The sequence below is a fragment of the Paramisgurnus dabryanus genome, chromosome 22 (assembly GCF_030506205.2).
Source record: "Paramisgurnus dabryanus chromosome 22, PD_genome_1.1, whole genome shotgun sequence".
In the NCBI taxonomy this organism is placed as follows: domain Eukaryota; kingdom Metazoa; phylum Chordata; class Actinopteri; order Cypriniformes; family Cobitidae; genus Paramisgurnus; species Paramisgurnus dabryanus.
The window spans coordinates 14,702,316-14,723,428 of record NC_133358.1 but is presented as its reverse complement, the minus strand read 5'-3'; the positions used below and the strand labels follow the sequence as shown (position 1 = coordinate 14,723,428).

The 21,113-nt window shown below is 35.7% G+C and overlaps 3 protein-coding genes across 9 annotated transcripts in view; all 3 read right to left on the bottom strand.

Moving 5' to 3' along the window:
* asap1b (ArfGAP with SH3 domain, ankyrin repeat and PH domain 1b) overlaps positions 1 to 5,903 on the bottom strand; it is a 79,640-nt gene extending 73,737 nt beyond the window's left edge. For 6 of the 7 annotated variants that reach the window (XM_065294877.2, XM_065294874.2, XM_065294879.2 and 3 more), the window contains exons 1-3: positions 5,768 to 5,902; positions 5,467 to 5,537; positions 3,750 to 3,876 (exon numbers count right to left, since the gene is read on the bottom strand). In XM_065294877.2, the coding sequence (XP_065150949.1) occupies positions 3,750 to 3,876; positions 5,467 to 5,522 (183 nt within the window). In that variant the 5' untranslated portion in view covers positions 5,523 to 5,537; positions 5,768 to 5,902. Of the gene's footprint in view, positions 1 to 3,749; positions 3,877 to 5,466; positions 5,538 to 5,767 lie in introns of all 7 variants that reach the window. The other variant, XM_065294882.2, reaches the window with a different exon arrangement.
* A 4,698-nt stretch (positions 5,904 to 10,601) lies between these two features.
* On the bottom strand, positions 10,602 to 16,693 carry gimap4 (GTPase IMAP family member 4). Its single transcript, XM_065294872.1, has 3 exons — positions 16,568 to 16,693; positions 12,354 to 13,131; positions 10,602 to 12,090 (listed from the first exon to the last, which is right to left on the bottom strand). Exons 1-3 carry the CDS (start codon positions 16,596 to 16,598, stop codon positions 12,081 to 12,083), a joined length of 819 nt encoding a protein of 272 aa, XP_065150944.1. The 5' UTR covers positions 16,599 to 16,693; the 3' UTR covers positions 10,602 to 12,080.
* A 561-nt stretch (positions 16,694 to 17,254) lies between these two features.
* Positions 17,255 to 21,089, bottom strand: chmp4c (charged multivesicular body protein 4C). Its single transcript, XM_065295020.1, has 5 exons — positions 20,705 to 21,089; positions 19,763 to 19,940; positions 18,791 to 18,899; positions 17,766 to 17,892; positions 17,255 to 17,675 (listed from the first exon to the last, which is right to left on the bottom strand). The coding sequence occupies exons 1-5, from the start codon at positions 20,946 to 20,948 to the stop codon at positions 17,614 to 17,616; spliced, it is 720 nt and encodes a 239-aa protein (XP_065151092.1). The 5' UTR covers positions 20,949 to 21,089; the 3' UTR covers positions 17,255 to 17,613.
* Between the last annotated feature and the right edge of the window lie 24 nt (positions 21,090 to 21,113).

Sequence of the window (21,113 nt, the reverse complement as noted above, 5' to 3'; positions counted from 1 at the left end):
TGAGCGCATTTTAAGACAATTTTTACATAGCGCTAACAAGTTTACAACTAGTCACTCATGTGCGACCTGCAAATTTAGACACCTCTCTCTGCCTTTAAAGAGATTTAATTAAAATCATGCTTTAGTACGTGTTTACAACACGGGTAATGTAATAACCACCAGGGCAATAACTCTTCGTTTTATTCTCTCTTTTGTGTGAAAATTGCCGCTCCAAATTGAACAAGTAAACCGATGTGTTTAGGTGTGCCGCCTAGTTATACATCACACGAGTGAGAGTGAAACGCCGCAAAGGAGGAAGAGAGAAACAATCGGATCTGATAGGAAAATGAACAGCGTTTGGTTTTACCCTGTGTGAGCAAGTTTGACTGACATAGCATATTGGATTGTTGTAATGTAAATGCGTGAACACATGAATGCAGCATCTGAATACAGGAAAATAATGTATATAAAACAATATCGATATGCAGGGTTTCCCGGGAGAAAATGTGTTAGTTAAAGTGGTAGGGTTGGGCGTAGCAATCAAAGGGGCATGGCGTACGCATCATGATGAAAATGAAAATATTTTTATTTAAAGGCACACAAGGCAAGTCTGAGTATTATTTCTCTACTAGCTCCCCCTAGTGTCTGGGAGTAAATGTGTTCTATATCTAAGACTATACGAGACTGAAGGACACCGGGTCGGATACAGCGAACTTGCAAGTGGGGTATTCTTCCTACAGACGGTAGGGGCGGGCGAGAGAGTCTTCATTCGTCATGTAATGAGTCATTTAACCATATACCGACTTACGAAGATGATTTATTAACATAAAAATGCTGCCTTGTGTCCCTTTAAAACACTCAAATAAAACTTAACTTTGAAGAAACTATGACAAAAAATGAACACATACTAGATTATTAATGAATTAAATGTTTTTAACAGATACCTCTAATGGGAATAGCTGCGTGATGAAGTGAAACTAATGGGTTAATAAACACAAACTGAAGCAGATTTGTAGAATGTGTGGCGAACTATGATAGATTTTGAGAAGATTGTAAAAACTGATTATTTCCCACTATTAATTACATTATCTTAAATGAGTGTAACTACTGTAGCATGTAAATAATGCACATAAATAAAATGAGCAAGAGCGCTCAATAATTATATCGAATCATGTGCGACCTAGCTAGCAGGTTGCTCAAACAACAAAAATCACCAGCTAACTTACTTTAAATTTGCAAGACCTATAGAATAATACAATAACAGGCTTAAATAAACCAAAAACATAAGTCCACTTACAGTTCTCACAGACACACGTTTGATCAACTGGCTATCCTCCAGACAGTGATGGACCATTTCGGCCGTGTGGCGCGCATGCACGCTCGTGGTGTGAAGCGCGTCCATGCTATTCTCCCAGATGTTTTATCAACAGGCTACTAGTTATCCTTCAGACAGTGACGGACCACGTTTCTCTCATTTTGCCTGTGTGGCGCACGTGCCCACTCGCGGTGTGAAGCGCGTCCGCGCTATTCTCCGAGATGCACTTGACGGCCTTTTGTGCAGCACTTTTTTTTTTGACAACCTAGTTAAGGCGGTAGGGTTTCCCAGCTTAGGCGGGCCGCCCGAACTGCAAAGTGCTGCGAGAAACCCTGGATATGTGCCCGCGTAACACCTTTATCGATACAATAGTGGGATTCGATATGACGCCTGTTAATGCATTGCTATTGCTAAAACTGCATTGAACTACATTACATCGCCATTCCTAGATCTTAAACAGCCTATTATAGGCCCTGATAAAGGAGCGTGGCGTGAGTGACAAACAAATTTATTTAAAACCAATTTAATCTTTATGCAAGATATACCCTTTTTTGTACTGCTAAACTAAAATTGTTTATTTTTTGCCTTAATAAATTGTGTAAATAAAACATACAGTGGTTACACTGTATAAAAACTTTTTTCTACTTGTCATTTTTGAAAAAGCTTAATAAAATTATCACTAATCAAATGATATAACACGCTATATTGATGATAAACATTTTATCTCTATGGCCCAGCGCCCTAACCTATATGCAAGTAAATCACGTTTTTTTAGGCGATGCTCCAAAGGGCGCTCCAAATAAAAATAAGTGGATGGAAACATAGCTAGTGACTGACCATGCATTAGAGTTTGATAAATAATATAAACGGCATCAAATATATAATAAAAACAATGTAGAAAAGCATTGTATATGTCTCCTCTCGTATTTTACTGGGAAAAAACCATTCACAAACACTGCTTTACTACTGAACTGTGCAACATGAAAGACTCTGCCTGGCAGTGTTTGGACTTTATTGAAACTTTCTGGCTGTCCAACAGAGCGACGAAGAGATCATTTTGGAAAACAGAGAAGTGAAGCCGAAAACCACCTGCAATCTTTGGCATAAAAGTAGTTTAAATCTTCAGTGTGGCCCAGATAACATGACTAACCCAACTGGCAGCTTGACTCCATGTTTAATTTCTTCATCTCCAATGTCAACATTATGGCTTGGGATACACGCTGACACAATGAAAGACTCAGACAAAAATCCGTTGCATTTGCCTTTTGGAAAGTTTAGTATGTCATGTTATCAAAACATCTCATCCAATGGAGCTCGCCGTATAACTCATTTCCAAAACTGTGAACTGTAATTTTATCCTTCCGTTTTTGATATCAAGGTAAGATAATATGTACAACTGTATAGCGGCTTCAAGGTGCTGAAGATGTCCATCTTTACTTGCATGAAAAGGGAAGTGGAGCTTGAACCAAGTGATATTTCATCACCTACTTTTCAAATCATTGCAAGAACAGCTTCCTGTCTTGCAAATATGAGCAGAAGTGGTACAGTTATGTGGTGCTAAAGTTAAGATGCCATGGTGCTACTACACCTGTTTTATCTACATATACTGTCGGTTTCAAGATGATGTCGGCCACCCACATTTTGTCTTGAATGCCTAGAAGACCAACCATAATGTGCTTGAGGTTTTTCATAATCAGAAATTAATGTAGGGTCATCTGAGGAAATCTAATCTTTGTATCACTAATAACATATCTTTTGCAAGTGTTTAAAGACATTTTAGCACAACTAGGCTCAATTGTCTCTTAAATGAGCTTGCATTAAACATCACGGGTATGAGCCTGTCAAACACACCAATAGGGATGAAGCAAACAAGTGCAAAACAAATCTTAAAAACACCCAGATCCATCCAAGATAAGCCTGGTCGTACACCAAATGATTCATCAGTTGAATCAGTAGCCAGACCAGCTGGTTGAGGAAAACTGCAACCCACACTGCAGACTGTTGTTCCTCGCCTCTCAGATTTCAGATATTTTAGTATTAATGCAATAATGGGATGCACAAGGAACCATGCAAACAGTGCAATTTACAGTTGCAGGTCGCCAATGTAAACTGTTTACAAGTACCAAAGTAAACAAGCAATGGACTTATGTAAACTTATGCAATGCTGTAATATAAACTAATGTATTACATCAATGCAATGTACAAAAAACATACAATTACAAATGTAAACAAAAGCATGATACTAACGCTGGTTATAATGTAAAAAGGTGCTAAGACTTTAACAGTATATATAAACAGATGCCATTTAAGCTACGTACCTAACGCAAACAGGTGCAATAGACGCACTGATATACACATATACACCGTTTTACTGTATGTAATAGGATTTAATATGGATAGTGCAAGGTAAACATATGTAATGCAATGTTGCACGAGAAATCAGGCAGTTTCTTACCTCCTCCAACACGCTGATTGTGTTCCTGCAGCTTTGCAGGCGGGTGGTGAAACTAGATGTGGTGGGAGAGTTGTAATCCTCTGTTGTTTCCGACAGAAACTCCGACACCGATATTTGATCTGGCATCCTAAAGCGTGTTTTCGTCCAGAGAACAGATAGAAATGTTTGTTCAGGCGACCAAAAGCATCAACAACACCAATCAACTTCCGAGGCCGTGTGGAGATGTTGAGCTAACGGTGCGCGAGATGATGCCTAGCGCAGCACAACAAACTAGTATTAGCACGCACTGAACGATTCTTTGCTAAAGACAACAACGCGACCTGGTATTTTGGGCTCAATCGTTCCCCAGGGGGGTTGGGATGCTACACCCCTCAACCCCTCGAGGTCTGTGGACGTGAAGCTCAGAGTTTAGTCGACTTGCACGCGCCGTTAAATGATGCCCGCATAACGTTCGCCCGCGTGATGTTTGCTCGTGACTAAACGAGTATTACAGTGCATGGGTGTTTGCGGATGCATGCGTACTCTGCTAAGTTAACTGTTTTGTTAAGCGTCTGATGGCGAACTCAGGTCGTGTGAAATGCGCAACGCTGAGTGTGTGACATCCGTGCACACGCGCGATCTCGCTCGCTCTCTGCTCTACATTCAACCACCCGCCCCTCTGCGCATGCCTCTACCCACTCACACTGGCGCTGTAGGAAACCGGCCAGTGGTTGGCATGTCTTTATGAAATGCTGTGATAATTAAAGAATGATATTCGTAACTTTAAGTGTCTAGGGATTGATTAAACAATAAATTAATAATGGCCTGAAAGGGAAAGTTTACACAAAAATGAAAATTCTGTCATCATTTACTCACCCTCATGTGTTAGTCAAAACATGTATGAGTTTCTTTATTCTGCTGACTAACACAGAAGATATGTTGAAGGTAAACACCAAACACACAGTTGACGGTACCGTTTGCCTTCCATAGTAGGATAAACAAACGGAAGGAAGTTAACATGGAAGTTTTTTTGTGCAATAATAACAAATAAACAGTTTTACAAGTAACAAAACAAAGTGTGATTTAATCATTTAAATAAGTCAACTGTGTGCTTACTATCGTTTATTAAAATATCATATATTTTTTAAACAATAAACAAACTCGTATAGTTTCAGAACAACATGAGGGTGAGTAAATGATGACAGAATTTTCATTTTGGGGTCCTTTAAAATTATTAAATGATAATATTTTTTTCAAACTGTAACTAAAATGTTTATATTTTTAATATGTTGTTTGTTAAATATTTATGTTCCAGCCTGAGGTGGTTTGGTCTTACACGTTTTAAAAGTGGTTTAGCCTCCCAGCCTGACTGCATTTCTATCTGGTCTCATAAAAGCTAAAATACTTTGTTGCTAATGATTGTTATTTTTATTGTTATTGTTACTGTTGTATATATGGTAGGTGTAACTTAAGTACTACTAATAGTGAATGTCATGAATCATAAATATGAGTTTATTACTAAGGTGAGCTACTGTTGTACTCAACACTACTGCCAGCACTTTTAATGTAACAACTGCGACTCCTATAGGTCAATGATAGAATTGCAAGTAAAGTTTAATCGAGATATGTTTGACGAAGCATTTTCTGTGTAACTGTAAGATATTTATTATGTTTTTCAATACCTTTGCCGACATAAATGTGTATTACAAACTTGAATGTGTATTATAAAATGTCTTACCGGTTCCATATTGGTTCTTTCGAAGAGAAACTTAGACGGGAAGATGAAGATCTCATGACTTCAACTTGTAGCTGTAACGGGATAATAAATACGGATTGCAGCAGAGTCAATGTGATACAGAATAAATAAAAAAGATTACATTTATTTTATCATCAACCATCCCTTTACATTGCTATCATCATGCGTCAGCTTTAAAGCTACAGTACTCACGCAAGTAGTAATAGTATGCATAGTCAATAGAAACATAACATGTCATAATATCCTAAAGTTTTAAAGTTTAAAGATAAACTTGGCTACTTACCAAAAGTAATGCAACACATCAAATAAGTATATTCCAGTATATGTCTCCAATTGGTTTTCATATTAACCTGTGTCTCACTTCCATGCTCCCTGGTTGGATTTTAGGACACTCACTGCCTATGGGTCCCTTCCCCAACATTACTCCAACATTATCTGTCTGCACAAGCGGAGGCTGCAGTTTCAGGACCGCAGTTTCAGGACCGCAGTTTTAGGACCCTCGTTTTTTTTAACAGCGCCATCTAGCGAAACTGTAGCCTCCGCTTGTGCAGACAGATGCTACTCGAAAAAAGTGCCACAAATGCATATTTTCACCCAATTTAAACTACTTTTAAAGTTTTAGATGTTTTTAAAGGTTTATTACACCCAAATACTGCTTTCTTTATTTAAATTAAATCTGATTTTTAGGAATGTTAAGTAATTATTGGCTCTACGTTGCATTATTTAATAACTCATCGAGTAAAATAAACAAGGAATCGTGTACTTTAGCCTTTTTAGTCAATCACATATTCAAGAACAGAGGGAATACACAAGGATGACTCTGGGGTAGATATATTGCAACAGTTGAATTTGAACACACACAAAAAAATAGTGTAACACTTTACAATAAGGTTCATTAGTTAACATTAGTTAATGTATTAACTAACATGAACAAACCATAAGCAAAACGTTTGTTACAGTATTTATTAACCTTAATCTTTAATTAAGCTAAATAAAGCGTTTAATTGTTTTTTCATGTTAGTTCACAATTCATTAACCAACTATCAAGTATTACTAATTGTTGAAATTAACATTAACAAATATTAATAAATGCTGTATAAGTGCAGTTTAATATTAGTCCATGCAATTAATGTAGTTAACTAATGTTAACTAATTAACCTTATTGTAAAGTGTTACCCAAATTTGTTAATGATGTGAACAACATAAGAACTGCATGGACAACGTCTTCACTGACTCCTAAGTGAGAGAAAGATAAAGAAATGAATGAAACCAGGAACATTTAGTTGAACATGTTCAACAACTCTTTAATTTTTGATTTCAAACTTTAAAGATTTTAGTCACCACAGAGCACACACATTATATACGGTACAAAATTATATCAATCTTCATACCAAGTAATGTTCATATTAGTACTGCATAGTGTTCATTACAGGATCAAAGGTTCTTGAAACATTCATGTCAATAAAGCTGAGCAGATAAAAAATAATAATAGAGAGAGATAGATAAATATAAATATTAAATATTTAAAGCACACATTGTGATGTATGCAGCAGCAACTGGATGCTCTCCCCTCTTTTTTTCAATTTTTTGTCTATGATTCGATTAAATTCCTCCACTTCACTGAAATAGTACATAAAGAACATAATCACTGATTAACAAAAATGCTGTTAAAAAGTGGTACACAGTACAGTACAGTACAGTACAGTACAGTACAGTACACAGTACATGACACAATCTAACACATGGTATTTTAACAGTCAATTATTATGATGGCCTACTGTTATGTCTGACTATAAAAATGTCACATGTCTCAATCAACATTAAAACCACATCTAAATGAAGAGACATATTCATAACATGTATTGTGTGGTAACGTCAAAAAGGCTGACTGTGATCATGTGACAGTTAAAACATATTTATATTATTTTAACTAAAAAAAAAAACCGAGTAACTAACTAACAAGTTTTTACAACCAGCGTAATACAGTTTTCTTGTACTGTCACTAAGTCAACACAAGCTTTTATGCAACAGTTTAATTAAACGAATGTGCTAACAAGTTATTTACAGCATTATTCTATAAAAAGCACGTTGAATGACCTCTGTGTATGAAATGTGCTACACAAATAAACGTGCCTTGCCATATTACGTATGATGGATATGCAAGACTATTTAGCAAATCACAATCACTATGTTAATCGGCTATGTTAACTTTCCAATGAAATGCATCACGATTGTATTTAATGTTCAAATAAAAATTGATTCAAACTTGATACTCACACTCTGCTTGTCATCCATCTTTGTTGGTCCTCTAGTTCGCTAGGTGGCGTTGTCACTAAAAACCTAGGGTCCTATAACTGCGGTCCTATGACTACGGTCCCGAAACTGCAGCCTCCGCTTGTGCAGGCAGATGCTACTCCTCCCCTTCCCTGGTCAGAAAGGAAGGGAGAAGCGACTATGCGTGCTGAAAAATAGCCTGTTACAATGGTTACAGGATCCAGAAAGTAATGGCTCAGGAACTACGGAAATCCAGGAGACCTGGGACAGGAAATGTGAGATCTGTGTAAACATGTGCCTGCTCAAGTTAAGTACGAATACTGCTCGGGAAGGGTGATATATCACACATACCTGCATGGGGAACACACAGGGTCATTCTTGAAACTGAACTTTTAACACACCTTTAATAACACACCACTAATATATTCAGGTGCTTCATATTGTTTGTACATTACAAATTACTTGTTTGCTTAAGCCTTAATCATGGTTTGTCCTAAATAAACATGCACAGTCATTTTACATTTAAAACTTATTCAGTAAATCACATAAAGCCACTCAGGTGTGTGGCTATTGTGTCTTTAAGTCTGTAATGGTTATGTGTCATTTTCCTGTTTATTTTCATAGGGCTGCAGTTGTCTAGAAAATTGAAGCTTGAGTGGTATGAATCAACCCTGAAAGGGCTATTTATAAATCTAAAATGATAACACTTCACCATCAAAAGAGATACCGCTGAGGCAGAAAGTTCCTGGAAACGGGAATTTTGGGAAAAGCCATGGTTAAAAGCAGGGCTGTTCAGGTCGTGGAGAGGTGGGGAGGCACCTTGGTTCAGGTTTTGTGATTATGGGGCCAACAAGGTCCTTCATAGTTTTCTACCAAAACAACTTTTTGTCCCGGACCCCCATGAAATGTAATGGCAAACAGTAACGTATTGACTCAGATGGGATTGGAGTGAGGTAGTACATTTCTGTGACCTTTACAATAACATTGTACACAAAAGCATATAAATCAACACATTGTACTTTAAATGCAAGGTCCCCACTTTTTATGAAGCCTTACTTAAATTACTTTTGTAAACTGATAAATCACTTCTCTCATGTTTTTTGGGTACAGTAATGTATCTTTAAAGAACTTGTCTGGAATACAGAATGTAATGTAATCCTATAATATATTAAAAAGTTTGAAAAATACAGAGATGCTGACAGAGGTGTGAACGTCTAAAAGGTACCTTTAAAAAGATGTTCAAACAAAACACTTGCAACGTCAAACAATGGTAATTGCCGAGACTTATGAGCAGAGAGCTCATGTATTGATTTTAATATAGGCCTACCAGCAGTCAACAGGATAGTCAAATGATCCATTATTTATAACAATACTAATGGACTATGGATTTGTCCCGTCTGTTCTACAGCTATGATTTATATTTGTTCTGTGTTTTACTGTATGCCACATTCTCAGAAAAAGGTGCAAAAGCTGTCACTTGGGCGGTACCCTTTCAAAAAGTACACCTTTGGGATGCATATTAGCACATCACAGTTACATATCTGTACCTAAATGGTATTAGGATCTTTGTAAAAGGTACCGTCCCAGTAGCTTTTGTATGTTTGAAACTAAATTAAACAAAAAGTTAAAATGTACAAAAAGCAATGTCACCACCTTGTGGTTAAAAGCTGTATCTGTTGTTTTACGACGTGGAAGCAAAGTCATATTTTAAACAAGTAAAATGTTATTGCGTAAAAACGTACATTATGATGATGGGAATACTACTTAGCTATTTTGAGTATAATAAAAAATGTAACAGTTTTTCTAAATATATACATATAAATAAATTATTTATTTAATATTTCTGATTCTGTAAAGTTCAATTGGTGTAGTACTACATTAGCAGCAACAGTTTGTTGTTATACAGTACTGATAAAATGTACACTTTGTGGATTAAATAATCCACCAAATGCATGTAATTAAACCAATAATATAAATTTTTTTATAATCATTTATAAATATTAAAAAGTTGATGCTAATTTTCAAAATCACATCTATGGCCATTTTCAGGGTTCTCACACCTTAGGCAACTTCAAATTCAAGGACCTTTCAATGACTTTCCAGGTCCAATACCCTAAAATTCAAGGAGTAAATGTGGGGACACATTTCAAGTGAGAGCAAGGTTACATCGTGTTACCTTTTAAGATACATTATTACAGTTCACTTTCGAGGGAACTCGTGCTGCATCACTGCGGTGACACTTTGGGGACGCCTCCAGGGGTAAGTGTGTCTGAATGAGTATATCAAATTCAACCAATGGTGAGGCTTAACAACAAAGACAGGGTGACGCGAGTGCCAGGAAGTATATCGCTATCTGAAATATTGCCAAAGACGGCGTTACAGGGATGCAGGAAGTATGGCAAGGGAGGCGCAGCGTCTCGTTCCCTTCTCAGGGAACATCAGTTACATACGTAACCAAAGAGGTTTTCATTTGTCAAAAACAAATATGCAAAAAAGCATTTTGGTATGAATCAACATTCACATACAGAAGATGTAAGCACTTCAAGTGAAGAGTTTAGCACGTGTGCTTAAAAAGTCTAGAATTTTTATGATATTATCCTACACCTACACTAAAGAAAAATATGGATTCAAGCACTTTCAATGACCTGTATCTATGTATGTATATTTTTAAAAAGTTCCCCCTTTAATTTTTTCCCCCACATTCTCGAACTTTCAAGGACCTGTGGGAACCTTGCATTTTATACGTTTTAGTCAAAAATCCACTATATATCTATACTATTTGACCAGGATTGCAGTGCTAGTCACCACCTTAACAAAGTAAATAGAACTTCACACAGACATCGGATAATAATGTTTTTTATATCTGTCAGAAATTTCAGTACATGTAAAAAGGAATGCAAAGATGTTGAATACAATTAAAAGCATAAAACACTGTAAATGTCTATGCAACCGGTTTCTTTTAAGGACGAAACACCTAATATCATAAGACAAACATATATAGTGACATCAGTAACAACAGAGTAATAAAGTAATAAAGTCATTATCAAGGGGACCGAAACGAATATTCGTAAAGATTCATATCTGCATATTGATGTAAAAAATCTAACAGTACAGTATGTGAGAGATGAAAAATAAATAAAATAATTAGGCCTGTGATTTCATAATAATGCGTTACATAAAAACATAAGAATGAAAACACATCACAGCAATGTTAAAACATTCAGTAACATGGAAACAGAAATCAAGGCATGAAAACACTTCATAGACTCTCAAATAATATAAAAGGAATAGGAATATTATAAATGTGCTTTCATTAATAATTACCGGGGGGCAACAGTGATGTGACACAAATAAGATTTTGGACAAACTGTCAAACCATAGTGAAAGTGACCAATGTAACTACTATTATAACGCATACAGACCCGCGCCTCTGACAGCTGTTATTAGTGCTTTATTGTCGAGTCATATTACAGGCTAATAGTTAAATTCATTAGTGCAAATAAATTATCATTCAGGAGTGTTTCTCAGGTACCTCAGTTTTTTTTACAACAAACGTCAATACAACATAAAATGCTGTAGCAATGACACTAGAGAACTAGAGAAAGACTTGGTTAACTCACTGTATAACAAAAGCAGTCATATTAACATGCATCTTTTTAATAAGTATATGTGAAGTGTATTTATCAGCAGTGGTGGCCAGTGACTTCTTTTTTCGAGGGCGCACGATGCGAAGTTCATCACAACATGTATGTAGCCCGTAATGTGAGTGGTTCTTTTTTTCAAAATATGTGTTCTGCACTTTGAGAGATCCTGTGTGCATCACTCGTTTTGTCAAAATAAGTGGCTGCTGCACACGCGTCAAAAAAACGTTTTTTTTTTTTTTTTTTTGATAAAAGAGACGCTCACGTTCACAAAATACATGCAAGACGGATGAGATTATGCGAGTATCTGGCAAATGCATGCTTCTCTTTTATCACAAACCCTTTAGACACATCTGCAGCAGGCACTTATTTTGACAAGACACGTGATGCACATAGGCTCACTCGACGCGCAGAACACATATTTTGGAAAAAGGAACCACACACATGACACTCCGTACACTTAGCGCCCCTCGGATGAGCAGTCACGAGCCGCCACTGTTTATCAGTATGATCATTCCTATTGATGTGATCTGTCGAATTAAGCTTCAAAGCTATTCCTACTGTAAACCAGATAACCTGAAGCTTCATTGAGTGATGAAAATATTTCAGCAGAAATTTTCAAGTTAGGTAACTGAACACAGCAGCACTGGAACAGTCCATCATCATTATTTACTCAATCCTTCAACTAAACCTGTAAATATAAGACAATAAAAACATCAGATTATAAATATGTATGGCATACAGTATTGTTTGTTGTACTGCTATGTTACAATACTGTTCTGGTTCATTTATCTGTATAAAGCAAATGTTATTCATTCCCATTTATCATCATTACATTCGGCTGGCTTTTCAGTACATATCTTACGTGCATACTGTACAAATTGTGTACACCTAGACAGCACTATAAATTTTATCATATATTATCTGCTATAAGTCATTGGGACATAAACTCACTCTGGAGGGTCGACGTCCATAGATCGCAATGAATTGCAGGAACCGTTCTGTTTGGGTCTAGCACCGAGCTCCCTGTTTTCTTTCACATTAGAGGTGTTTAGATTCTCATTCTGAGCTTGACTTTTTGTTTCAGGTTCATCTGTCTTAAGCGTGAAGTATCCGCCCTCTTCAGCCACTATCTTCTCCACCTTCTCCATCAGCTGTGGCAGTTGCGGGTGCTCACCAAAAATATAGTTATTGATAACATGGTACCTTTTCTTACACTTGTCCACCACCCACTGAAGATCACGACCCTCCCTTCGTATGTGTCTTTCTATGGACTTGTCCTTTAAAATCTCAGCCCAGGTGAACACAATTAATGTGTGCTTCCATATATTTTCTCCAAACAGCGCCAGGTTCTCCTCTATCCGAGCCCGGTCTGTTTCGGTGAACATGCCCACAGGTATGACCAGCAGGAATGCGTGAGGTCCAGGCGGGCACATGCTAACGCTCCGGACCATCTCCTGCTGATATTCCGCCGGTGTGGTTTGGGCTGAGAACCAGCCGGGTGTGTCTATTATCGTTATTTTGCGCCTGTCCACTTCGGTTTCGCGTTTCACGCTGAATTCAGCAGCGCGTTCCAGTCGAAACTCCTCACGGCCCAGGATGGTGTTGCCGGTTAAGCTCTTACCTGGCCATCTCCAGCCCAGCAGGATCAGACGGAGCTCAGGTAGACGGTTAGCCTCACGGGCGGCTGCCGCCAAATGCTTCTCTTCCTCGGGGTCGTGGTGGTCATCAGCTGTAAGGCACAATTATAAAGACATAACTAGTTTGTTTTTCAAAAGACATTTTTACACCAGCCTAAAGAAGTCACTTCTGCTAAAGAATATTTGGTTTTTTGACTATTACATTTTATTAATACACAGCTTTCTTTTTTTTATGGGTAATGCCGATATTGAAAAAGCAGTGTGGCTGAATCACAATTAATCTATAGCAGAATAAAAGTTTTTGTTTACATCATATGTGTGTGAACTGTGTATAATAACTTTGTATAGATAAATGCACACACATGCATGTATATATTTAAGAAATGTTTACATGTGTATACATTTGTATATTTATGTATAATTTATATTATATATAAATACTAAATATATAAATATATATTTTTCTTAAAATGATTCATGCATGTGTGCATATTTATATATACATAATTATTATACACAGTTCACACACACATATGATGTAAACAAACACTTTTATTCTGCTAACGATTAATCGCGATTAATCGTTATGTATCCCTAATTATTACAGTTCTACGTTTTTGTAATCCATTCATCCTCCTCGTTTCTCCACACCAGCACAAACTTAACAATAACAAAACATACCCTTTTAAATTACTTGAAAAATATCTACAAGACATACAGTATATATTGTGGATAGTAGATTTAGCTGCAAACCAGAGTGTTGTTGATGTGTAACACAACATAACTTCACATTTAAAAAGTGAATAATAATTGTTAATTTTACTCTCTGCCAAACTTTGGCATTACATCAGTTTCTTTCATTACAAACAACAAATTTAAGGAACAGAAAATAAAGATTTATTGGTCAATGTGGATAATTTTTTTAGTTGCTGATATATCTGGCACTGCGATATATTGTTCTATAACTATTATGTAATACTTGATTCTGATTGGTCAATCGCATCATTAAACTGTACTGACTCGACTATTGCCCCATACTATTAATAGAGTGCCGCAGGGATGAAATATTTTTTTAGGCCAAGCAGGAAGTTAGTGGGACACTCTGGGAAAATCATTTTTCCCAATAGACTTTTAGATTATTACAAATAATAAGCTCTATGTTCGAAATGACAAACGTTAATCAAGATAATCTTAACAGATTAACACGGCTATTATGAATTTTCAAGTGTAAATATGTTTACTAGAAATAAAAAGCCAACCTTAGGCGATACAAGCGAACTACAACACTGTTTATCAACCTCAACATCACAACCAGGCTTCCAACAGCTCTTTCAAACTTTATTTAACACATTTAAAAACATCTACCCTTATAAGAAGAACATACTCTATGGATGAATATTTCATGTGCATTGACATTTAAATTCCTTGACAATGTCTCTAAGACCATCCCATGTAGCAACCACCCTTTTAAAGACACTTTAAAGTTTTAAAAATCATGAGTGGGTTTTTTTTTGGTGTGCTTTTGGTGCGCTGCGCTCGCAGCTGGGTTCAGACAGCCAAGCAATTTGGCTATGCTGGTCAGACCAAAGTAGGTTGAGTTTTCAAAACTTTCACCAGTATTTTTATTTGGTTAAGTAGTGGAGGAGGAACACAGACGCTGCTGTTTCCCTTCTCCATTTCATGTAACTTAAGCTGTCTACCTACAACAAGCTACCTGACTTAAAACACACCTGACATGCCAAGTTGAATTGATATGTGTTTTCCATGACACAGCTTTTCCTCCGACGTCTCTATAGGAGCGTAAACTTGTATTAAACAGCTCCGGGAATTCCGACACACATAGTACAAGCTTTTCGTCAATTTTGCTTTTTGCGCTTGTTTGGATGCTCCGTTTCTATTGGCCACGCAGGGTAACCGTCACATAGAATAAGCGCAAAAGTTAAACTATTTTGACTTTTCCCGCTGCGAAACAACAACAACAACAAACCGTCCTCGTGCGGCACAAGCCATTGAAATTAATGGGTTTCATAGCGCAGCGCACATTGCGTCCTGTGTGAAAGCTGCATTAGAATAAAATGTAAAAAGGTGTTAACCCAAGATCTTATTTATGCATTTACCAAAACCCCATCAACTTTGGAACGATGTAATCAGAAGTTCTTAAAAATTCTAACTCACTTCTGCGTTTTGCCTAAAAAAATAATTTATCCCTAGGCACTCCATTTCCTTCCTAAACAATTGCGATAATTTCATATCTTGTGTACCACTCATAGTCTCTTATCTTACATAATAAAATAACTAAAATTCAAATAACTATTGAACATGAATGTATTAATGCATGTGGTATGTAAAAAAATATTGTAGTATTTAATTACAAATACTGTATTATTCCATAATATTTATCAGTGTTGTAGCTAAATCCAGCTCATTAGAGTCCAAATCAAGACCAAAGAGTGCCGAGTGCAAATCAAGTCCAGAACCAGATAAAACTGGATGTGGACTTGGTCTTGATTCGGACACGACACTCTCGGACTCGAATGAGTTGGACTCGACTACAACACTGGTATTTACTACACTTAAGTGTAGTTTTTTGTTGTATATTGTAGTAATTACTACATTATGTAACGTTTACTACTATAGTAAATACAACTTGGCGAAGTTGAGAATGCTACAGAATATTTTCATGTGTGAAGTAGTTAAGTAATAAATGTTATGTCAGCCTGTTATTACAGTAAATAATTGTATGTAGGGTGAATTGCCCTATTGTGGAATTTTTCTGTGAAATGTGCTTCCTATTTGATGATTGCTCCACCCTCATGTATGACTGGATTTTTGAAATGTTAGTTTTTATTTGTGATGAAACTGGCATTCATATATTTTACACTTTATGTGTCACACATTAGGCAGTGTCCCACTTTAGGTCAATTTACCCTATGTATGTATTCCTATATTGAATTTTTTTTTAAAGGCAAACATTATATCGGATTTTCCCAATGATGTAAACTCAGCATAGGGTGTCTACTTCTGAAATCTGATCTCATGATGTTAGTTTCTTGGGCAACCTCCAGCTAAGAGGAAATACGTGACCAAGAGCTTTAGACTGAACGTACTGACTTCAACTACCAAAACTCATTGAAACTAAAACAGTACATGTATTTAAACAAAATTAGAGAAATTATGTATCTTTGAACAAGATTTCATCCCAAAAAACGACCCGAGACGTGACTTTTGATGATACAAGACTGGTAAATGAGTTTACACGACAAACCTCAATGTTTAACGCGCACGTTAACAGTATCGCAGTCTCATCACAGCGTTTGTGTATATAAACAATAAGTGTAGTATGTTGTTTTAAACGCATTATACGGGTGTGTGAAGACTTTAGTCCACCTGTAAGCGATATACCTGTGTAACACAGAGCGGCGGAAACAGTGAGACGTGTCACATTCACCCGGTGCATTAGAAATGAAATTAAAGTATGAAAGCTACGTTATAAACACATATACATAATAATAATTTTCACACACTTACCAGCTGAATTTAAAGGTCTGTCTGAATTCATGACGGTAGTGTGTTCGTAACTTTGTTCTTTCTTGGTGATCCGTGAGAGAAAGGGATTTCCTGCTTGCTTGAAGGGCGGGAGTGCGCGTGTGTGTATGCCAGCTCAAGACGTCACCTAGCGGCTGTGACGATTTAGCGCCTTTTTAATGGTAAAGTAAATGACGTCCTCCTTAATGTGTGTATTCGCCAAAACACACTTAAAATCATTTAAACATAAGTTTAACATACTTTAAACCTTTTCATTGGTATGTACTACAGTATACAGACGTGTAAAGTTAAAAATTCATTTTACAGTAATTGCTACACTTTGATAATGTATAATACAGAATTAGTATTAACTATATTTAATTAATAATCTGAAGTAAATACTGCAGAATACTTCAATATTTACTATAGTAAGCTTAAAAACTTAAAACTAAAAAAATAGCGTAAAGACATTTTATATGGAATATTATTTTTTATAACAGTGCCAAGTATCTATTTATAAATTACTTGTCTTGCTTTTCAGATGATGCAAATGATTTATGAGCTTTAGTAAGTGATACAATATGCAGCATGTGCGCTCATTTCAAGACCAAAATTGTGCAATTTGGATTAAAATTTTGCTGTTTTTTCTCTATTCTGTTGAGCAAAGGGTTTAAATCATGAAGCAATATGTTGTTACAATCAGTTTATTATGACCCAGATCCCAGTATTCAACATTTACATTTCTTTAAAAAACAAAGTTTACCTTTACTTATTAAATATTATTTACACAACGTTTCCAGCAAAATCCTTCATCTTAAAGATCAACATATGCGTGCCAAAAATATAATCTGAATTAATTATTCATGCTAAACTTAATTTCATTCAACAATATATTTCTAAAAGCCATCACATATTGATACAAAATCCTGGTAGTGCAGGTAATGACACTAATAGTACAGTATAGGGCTTTGAGAGTGCAAACACACACACAACAGAAACACACGCACACACAAACACACACACGCACGGGCACACACACACAAACACACTTAAGAAGCCCAGGCAGCCAACTTCTTCATATCATGATCGTCCTCCACTCTCTTCCTGGATGCTGAAAAAATGTAACACAAGAAATGAATATAAGAGTTGATGTACAAAAGGGTTTTGCTGTACTTGTAGTGTGGGTGTCTTAAATCCTTACTTTCACGGTGGCTTGGTCTTGCGCTGGGGAGTTTGGTAGCTGGTACACTTGGTAGTCTAGCCATATTCTTCATACCTTCTTCTAGTTCCTCCTGTTCCAACTCTGCCAGCTCTGCCATCAATTCATCCTTAAAATAAACAAAGAAAAATAGCATTGAATATAAAAAACTTTAAAAGGAAAGCTTATTTATATAACTAGGTCTAACACACATTCTAACACATTTTAATACATATATAAACACATCAAAGCATCTATCTATTAAAGGTCTGTCTACCCACATTAATGTGAGTCTAACCAGGAGTAACACATATCAGTAGTATTATTTTGGTAGCTGACATGTCCTGCAATGTGAGGATATAAAACCATTTTTAATAGCATTTGGTCAATTATTTAAGAATTAGTAGAAAGTCAACATGGACCTGTGATCTGAAATTTTTTGACACTTTGCTATATGCACGGTCATTTTAACATCCACTGTGTGACCATATTAAAACACATATCATTTTATAATAGCACTATGAAAATAACGGCACGAATATTACAAACCAATAGACTATTATTTTAGCAGTTGGTAGTGTTAATGTAGATCTTATAGAAATCATAATATCATGTAATACATATAATAGAATCAATTTTAATATTATAATATTAAAATATAACTTTCCTGTTTTTATATTATTCATTTTTCTATTTCCTTTTTTTCTTGTGTTTCTAAAAGATGCTCTGCAATTCAATTGCAAATAATTCAATTCAGATGTATTATTTTAGTGTTTTTAACATCATCATAATTGAGACTACTTGGAAAGTTTAATATTTTTTCCCTAGACAAATTACTTAAATAATACACACATTAAATGTGTGTTACTAACTATAAAATGATTAGAAATTCCTAAACGAAATACTGACCACAGTCTTTAATACATTTTTAACATGACATTTTTCATCTAAAATCCTAAACAAAATGTTAATTATATTATTGAGTTGAAACGTAAACCAAATTAAAAAGGCCGATCCTCACACTGTACCTCATCAAACTCATCACCAAATGGTTTTGAGATGGCATCACTGATCTCTTGAGCAACTTCCTGCTGTTCTGTAATGTCCTGCATAAGGGAGTCAATCTTATCCAAATCTCTAAAAAGAGACAAAAATTATTATTAGTACAGTAATTTAAAACAAAACGAACCCCACCCTTCTATTACATCAATATAATGAAAGATACCCACAAACAGTTAGATTTTTGTTAATCTGAATTAACACAAAATACACCAAATAAAATAGTTATGTTTCATAACTGTATGCTGTTGTCAGCTAAAAGTAGGAAATCTTAAAAAGCATAAACAATTGGGTGCTTAAGCAAAAAATAAACTAGCATTGGTAGAAAAACACCCCAACAAGACAAAGACAACCCTCAAATACTCTAATAATAATAATATTGAATTTGATGGGACATGACTAAGAGGAAGTTGCAAAAAAAAAAAAAATTAACATCAATATTAGTCATATTTACAATGTGAACAACAAAATAAATGCCACCTGATGAATAATTAACAATAATAATATACAGAGTTATCATGACTAAGAAAACTAAAACATATCTGAAACGGAAGTTTTGATCAAAATGAGTGAATGAAGAGAAAACATCACATTTTTATCCATAACTTTGTCAACGTTTGTCAATAAAATAGTGCCAAGTCTATTTTTTCTGTAATCCTATGTGCCGCCATTGTAAACTTTTAATACAACTCATTCAATCAGGATTCAGGGTTGGACCTATCCATTTAAAATGTGTTAATAATTGCATATTTTTAATAGGCTATACTGTTGTGTCACAAGAATTCAGTAACTTTGTAAAAGACACAAATCATGTATGACAATACCCTACGAAAGATGCAGTTGGCCTTTTAAACCAATGAGAGAATTTTCAGAAGAATAAGTGATGTTATAAGTGTGATCTGTTGTGTAATTGTAGGTGTGTGTGAAACAATGACACTCACATGTTTTGGTGAACACCTTTGATGGCTTTGGCTGCATAACCCATGTTCTTCAGAACCTCTGTATTCGTGGTGGCGTTCTCCAGAGACTCTCGCTGAAACTCAATGGTGGAAAGAGTCCCGTCGATCTGTGTTAACTGCTGCTCAAAACGTTTCTTTCTCTTAAGAGCCTGAAGTGCGGCTAAGAAAATAAGAGAGGGTATTATTGAAAAGTTAGGATTTTATTTTCTTCATCTAATAGTATTCAAATAATCTTATACATTTATTGTTGACATTAGCAGCAGCATCCAACACCGCAATACTCAAGTAATATATCAATTAAGATTTGGATATTTTTGGCTGCCATGATCTACAGTATTTTGCTGTAAAAAGACCTCCAGAGTTCACTTTAAACTTTAAAGCACTACTGTTATTATTATCCACAAAGGTGTAAAATTCATGCAAATGATACAATAAGATACAAAATCCTGTAGTGTTAGTCATTGTCTTCATAACCTGGAGAGGATTTTCATATTAGTCAACATCTTAAACAAGAATGAATTACTAAAAAAGTATTTTTTAAAAACAATATTATACCACACACACCACTGTATAAGTATTATTGCAGTAAAAAAGATAATTAAGTACAAGCTACAGTACTGTATGTGCAGTAAAATCTTACTGCTGAAAACTAAAATGAGGAGTGCCCAGATAAAATGCATGTTTCAGGTGCAGGGCGTCACTCCATATAAACAACAAAGCTAGGCCACGTTTCAGTGACATGTTTCAATAGGGTGTTGTTATTGTTACAGTTTCAATAAGGAAAAATGTACGTAACAAAAAAAATGTGTTTTTATAAAATATTTACACAAATTATTAAAAATATGTGGGGAAATATTTTTAAACTGTACCAAACTTAACCATAAACTCACGTTAAGTGTATACATAATTATAATTTGTGTTTACCTCTTTTGTTTTTGGTACCGTTCTTCTTGGCAATCATGATCTCCTGCTCGATTCTGCTCTCCAAGTATTCCTGTTTTTTGGTTAACATCGCTTCTGTCTCTCTCAGTCTGTTGATGGCCTCTTGAGGTGATGGGTTAGATCGAGACCTGTGTTTAGATCTGGAGCTGGACCCAGAACTAGAACTAGACCTTGAGCTGGATGAGCTCGAGGAGCTCACTTTAAACATCTTTGAAATCTTACTCATTTTTAATATTGCTATTTCAAGTTAAAAGTTTGCCTGATGCTAACTATCACGTAGATACCGGATACCGTGAGAAAGTGACAATTCCTGACTGGCTACTTTTCAGATTCGATTCAAAACACCTACACGACAACCTTGCTCTTCCTGAAACACAACACCTGTGCGCAT

What these genes read in the sequence shown, in the direction of transcription:
- gimap4 (XM_065294872.1), bottom strand. Translation starts at nt 16,598, where the DNA reads ATGAATTCAGACAGACCTTTAAATTCAGCTG. An exon ending in CAGACCTTTAAATTCAGCTG is followed by an intron (nt 13,132 to 16,567) that starts GTAAGTGTGTGA and finishes TGTGCCTTACAG; the next exon opens with CTGATGACCACCACGACCCC.
- chmp4c (XM_065295020.1), bottom strand. Translation starts at nt 20,948, where the DNA reads ATGAGTAAGATTTCAAAGATGTTTAAAGTGAGCTCCTCGAGCTCATCC. An exon ending in CGGTACCAAAAACAAAAGAG is followed by an intron (nt 19,941 to 20,704) that starts GTAAACACAAAT and finishes TTATTTTCTTAG; the next exon opens with CCGCACTTCAGGCTCTTAAG. An exon ending in AAGACCAAGCCACCGTGAAA is followed by an intron (nt 17,676 to 17,765) that starts GTAAGGATTTAA and finishes ACATTTTTTCAG; the next exon opens with CATCCAGGAAGAGAGTGGAG.